This window comes from Pyxicephalus adspersus, chromosome 7 (assembly GCF_032062135.1).
Source record: "Pyxicephalus adspersus chromosome 7, UCB_Pads_2.0, whole genome shotgun sequence".
Taxonomy (NCBI): Eukaryota; Metazoa; Chordata; class Amphibia; order Anura; family Pyxicephalidae; genus Pyxicephalus; species Pyxicephalus adspersus.
The window spans coordinates 65905235-65909769 of record NC_092864.1 but is presented as its reverse complement, the minus strand read 5'-3'; the positions used below and the strand labels follow the sequence as shown (position 1 = coordinate 65909769).

Genomic DNA, 4535 nt, shown 5'->3' with positions numbered 1-4535 from the left:
AGGGGAATAATCTTTCAGAATCTTTTTTTTCTAGATTTTCCTCCTTTAAAATTGGGTGCGTCTTATATTCCGGAGCGTCTTATAGGGCGAAAAATACGGTAGTTAGAAAAGCAGCTTGCTGCTTTGTCATATTCACTGTAATATTCTTTTATCAGAAAAGAAGACATAGATAGCCTCAACGGCATGTGAAAAAAAAAGACCAGAGCACCACCTGCTGTCTAAAGAATATCACTCTTTCACTCAACATAAAAGGGTAGACAACACTTTTATGTAAGGTAAAAATTCCGTTTTGTTTCGTTTTTTTTAAAAAGGGTGCAGCATCGCCCCGGCGATCGAGAATGAATGGGAGCGTAGGTATCCCGTGACATAAGTATCCCGGAAGGCTCTTGGGTGCTCCTTGTGCGCATGCCCGACCATCTCAGGAGCTTTTTCGTGCAAATAGAAAAATTTGCCAATCTCATGCATTCATCCTATGTCACCCAATCTCGCGCCTGGGTTGGGCGACATAGGATAAAAATACTAAAGAAGAGGGGAAGATGGCGGTGGGGCGGATGCCGGGACAACGCTGGACCAGATGAAAGACACCCCAGGATGGATCAGACTGCCCTGTGGGATTAAAGGTAAGTGTATTTTTTTTTTGTGGGCAGTTTTTAGTTTAGTTCCTCTTTATGTTTACATGCACCTTCCTGAAATATTACATAGTAAGACTTGCAAAACTAAAATACTTCAGCTCCCTGAGTTCTTTTATTAGCTGGTAAATAATTTTATGCACAAATTGCAAAATCTGGAAACTGTGAAGATAATTGCTGCTGCTTGTGTGAAAGCAGCAACCCCACACAAGTATTTTCTAGCACTGCCAAGCAAAAAAGTTCATTTTTAAGGTAGGTGCAGTTTGGCTTTAGCTGGTAATATTACATATTTATATTCCCCCTTGTGGAGCTACAGTTTTACATTAAAAACCCTTAAAGCGTACTTTCACTCAGAATTTTCACTTTACATTTAAAAAAAAAAAAAAAAAAAAAGGGGGTGCGGCACCATCCACTTAATTCTTGTAACCTAGGCGCAGAGCCTCCCGGGATACCTACATCACGCATCCTGGGAGGCTCCTGCTGCGCATGCGCAAGCATCTTGGGTATGCGCAGAAGGAGCCCTTTCATCAAAAGGGAAAAAAATTGACGTAGATTGGGAAAAAGTTTTTTTCCCAATCTACGCCACCCGATCTCGCGCCTCTCGGATGACATAGGAAGAGGAGAACAAGGCGGAGCCCCATGGAAGAAACCTGCCGACGGATCGACTGCTGTGCGGGATTAAAGGTAAGTGTGAGTTTTTATGATTTGGGTAGTTTTGGGTTTACTTTCTATTTAAGGTAATCCTACTCGCTAGGGCAAGAGCCTACGTTTAAGGAATGTACTTTCCGGCATTTTTGCAGTTTATGTCACGGATTTAGATTATGTCACCGATGGTGTTTTAACTCAGAAAGCTCAATTGCTGCATGCAAGATAATTACATGTTTCGTTAACAGACTAGGGGCAGTACACAAATTACCTTTTCCAAAGAATTCTGTAGCGTGCTCGTCACCTCCTCAGTCAAAGCTACTGGACAGCAGAGACGCAAGTCATTAAAGGCCACCAGAATGTTGTTAAGAAAGCAAGCTAGTGGTTGAAAGTCCAGGAGCACCATGGGAGGCTGCAAGGTTCCAGGCTGGGCAGGCGGTGTTGGGACTGGTGGGATACTGGTTCCTAGTACCATGGGATTGGAGATTAATGTATACATGTTCATATCCTCCTGGAACTTCTCTACAGCTTCCTCGGTGGCTCGTGCAAAGTTGGCAGCAGCAACACGTTGAAATATGGGTGCAAGCTGACCACGGAAATCTGCACCTACACGACTAAAGGACAGTCCAAAGTACATGCATTGACCCAAAAGGGAGTCCAGTCTGCTTCCTACACCCTTTTGAAGGTCACTTTCCAGGACTTGTAAAAACTCACTGATCTTCTGTAACACCCAACCATGAAATATGGCCGACTCATTAACAGGTAGAAGACCGCTGGGTGGGGGTGGTAGCAGCAGGGGGTCTTCATCAGAGAATATTGCTCGATATTGTGTGATGACATCAAACAAGTGGACACGGCAGCTCTCGATTGTTTTAGTCAGGTGGAAATATGGGTCGTCCTGAGGGATGGAGCTCTGAAGTGATCGAAGCCAAGCGTCTCGAGCCTGGAGGAACTTAATGCGCAACTCGGCCTCCGTGAAGACATCCATTCTGCGAAGGTAGCCAATCACACGCAAACAGGCTGGAAGCTGAATATTAGTGCGCAGCTGCTGCAAAAGCTGATTCAACATGAGCTGTGAAGATTGCCTGACCTCATTCACTATTTCCTGCCAAAAACAAACAAACTAGGTGAGAAGAAAGAAAACTAAAATACCATTGCAGATCTAAAAAGTTTTACACATACTAATTATATTCAATTATTGTGGCAAACTGGCAGATAGCACTTGCACAAGACAGCAATAAGGACGTTAACTCCTGAACCTGCATACATGCAGCTCAAGTCATGTCTGAATGATAAAAGAACAACACAAAGTATTACATGATGTTCAAAAAATCATTATCATATATTTACAGTATTCTCTGCAATAATGTTTGTAGGCTGGGTGGGAAGAAGATGTAGGTGGCTGGCAATCCCTCTATTGTTACTCAGCTTTTCGGTAACCACCAAAAACAGCTAAAAGGGGCTGGGGGCGAACACTAAACTATGAGTATCACTCAGTCACAAAGATATAGTTTTATACATATTCGTCTGGGACTATCACATAAACATAGGTCCAAAACAAAGTTGAAAAGCCAGGGCATTGTGAACCACATACAGGTGATACCCCAAAAGGGGGCTAGATCAACCTTCAAAGAAGAGCTTGGTGAAATGCTGCCTCCGTGGTCACATTCAAGATCCTTGGACTAACACTCAGTCCCTGGTAGAACAGAATATAACACTGCCTCCAGGGTCAGACTCATATTTTATAAAGCCCCTCATGTGTCACATGGCTAGTCACATCCAATAGCAAACATCCAGCAGTGGCTGCACAGGGGAATGATACCATATCGGAGATGAAATTGTGGGATGGTAATTTTATTGTGCTATAATGTTTCTATTAATATATAAATATAATAAAATTGTTGGCATTTATACACAGACAGTGGGAGTGTTGAACACACCTGGATGACAGGTATGGAAGAATGTTTTTTCTCTAGGCGTTTAACATAAGCAGCCAGCTCCAGAGCCTCTTCATAATATCCATTGCGCACACAAGTGTCCATCAACTGTGGGATCTCCAAGATCTCTAGGATTTCTGTATGTCGGTTCAGGGTCAGAGTGTTCATACGACGACTGGCACTGATATCTTCTGCTTGCTTCATAAAACCCCTGAAAACACAACAGTTTACTGATATTTGTTATGTGACCCAGGGTGACAGGTATGGGGTACACTCCCCAGTGATACAGAGGTCAGGTACAGGTGGCGCCGGGGCGACACAAAGGTCAGGTACGGGGGGGGGGAGGTCAGGAACAGGTGGCACAGAGGTGTATACAGTGCTATGATGGTGGTGAAGGGGGGGGGGGGTACCTGCAAGTCTCCTGGAAGCCGGGCAGCTTGGCCAGCAGGCGGGACACATTGTCCTCCACTTGCCCGAAGTCCCGGTAGATGAGCTCGGTGCACTCGGCGGTGCGGATGAAGGTCTTGTAGTGGGTGAAGGCCAGCTCCCGGGTCTGCTGAAGAATCTGTGCCCGCTCCTCGCTCAGCCGCTCCGGTTCCCTCCTCAGCTTCTCTACCCCGAAGGAGCTGAGCTCCAGGAGATAGGCAGCAAAGTCCGGGCTGTCCCGCCAGCTTTCGGGGAAGCTGCTACGAAACACCGAGGCTAGAACACTCTCTTCTTCCACGTCTACCGCCGCCATCATTACTACGAGCTGTCACAATTCAACAAAACTTTACACATTTTGGACAGCTGCACCCGCCATCTTTGTGGAGGCACAGTGATCTTTATTGAAAACGGACAAAGCGTCAGAAATCTCAAAGCAGATAGGAAACGTATGCTAGCATGACTCATTTCTACTGCTCCCTGGCGGACAAACTGAGATATGTCAGCTGGAAATCTGTACAGCGATAGGCGATGTATAACTCCTCCCACACATCAGGGTGTTCGCACTTGGGTGACGTCATCAGGCGGCAGTGTGGTCACGTGGATGAGTGATGGTTCTACCTGTAAAGTGACTGGTGCAGGTATATTAGAGGTGTGAAGTCTGGCTACATGCTGTCATGGTTCCTGCTTTATATTATAACATTAGATAGACAGTGAATGTTGGGGTTTATACAAAGCAGCTAGAGCAGTGATTATTGATGTGATATGTACTGCAATGTTTAGTGAGGAGTATTGCAATGTATACAATGTAAAACAATGTCTGTGCTGCTAGTAGCAACCAGGATCTACTTAAGCTACGTACACACGTCAGGTTTTTATCGCCTGATAATCGGCATCGGCC

The 4535-nt window shown here is 45.2% G+C and overlaps 1 protein-coding gene across 1 annotated transcript in view; it reads right to left on the bottom strand.

The window, feature by feature from the left end:
- COG8 (component of oligomeric golgi complex 8) overlaps positions 1-3997 on the bottom strand; it is a 7529-nt gene extending 3532 nt beyond the window's left edge. Inside the window, exons 1-3 of the mRNA XM_072418808.1 lie at positions 3622-3997; positions 3215-3422; positions 1546-2379 (exon numbers count right to left, since the gene is read on the bottom strand). Coding sequence (XP_072274909.1) covers positions 1546-2379; positions 3215-3422; positions 3622-3953 — 1374 coding nt within the window. The 5' untranslated portion in view covers positions 3954-3997. The remainder of the gene's footprint in view (positions 1-1545; positions 2380-3214; positions 3423-3621) is intronic.
- Between the last annotated feature and the right edge of the window lie 538 nt (positions 3998-4535).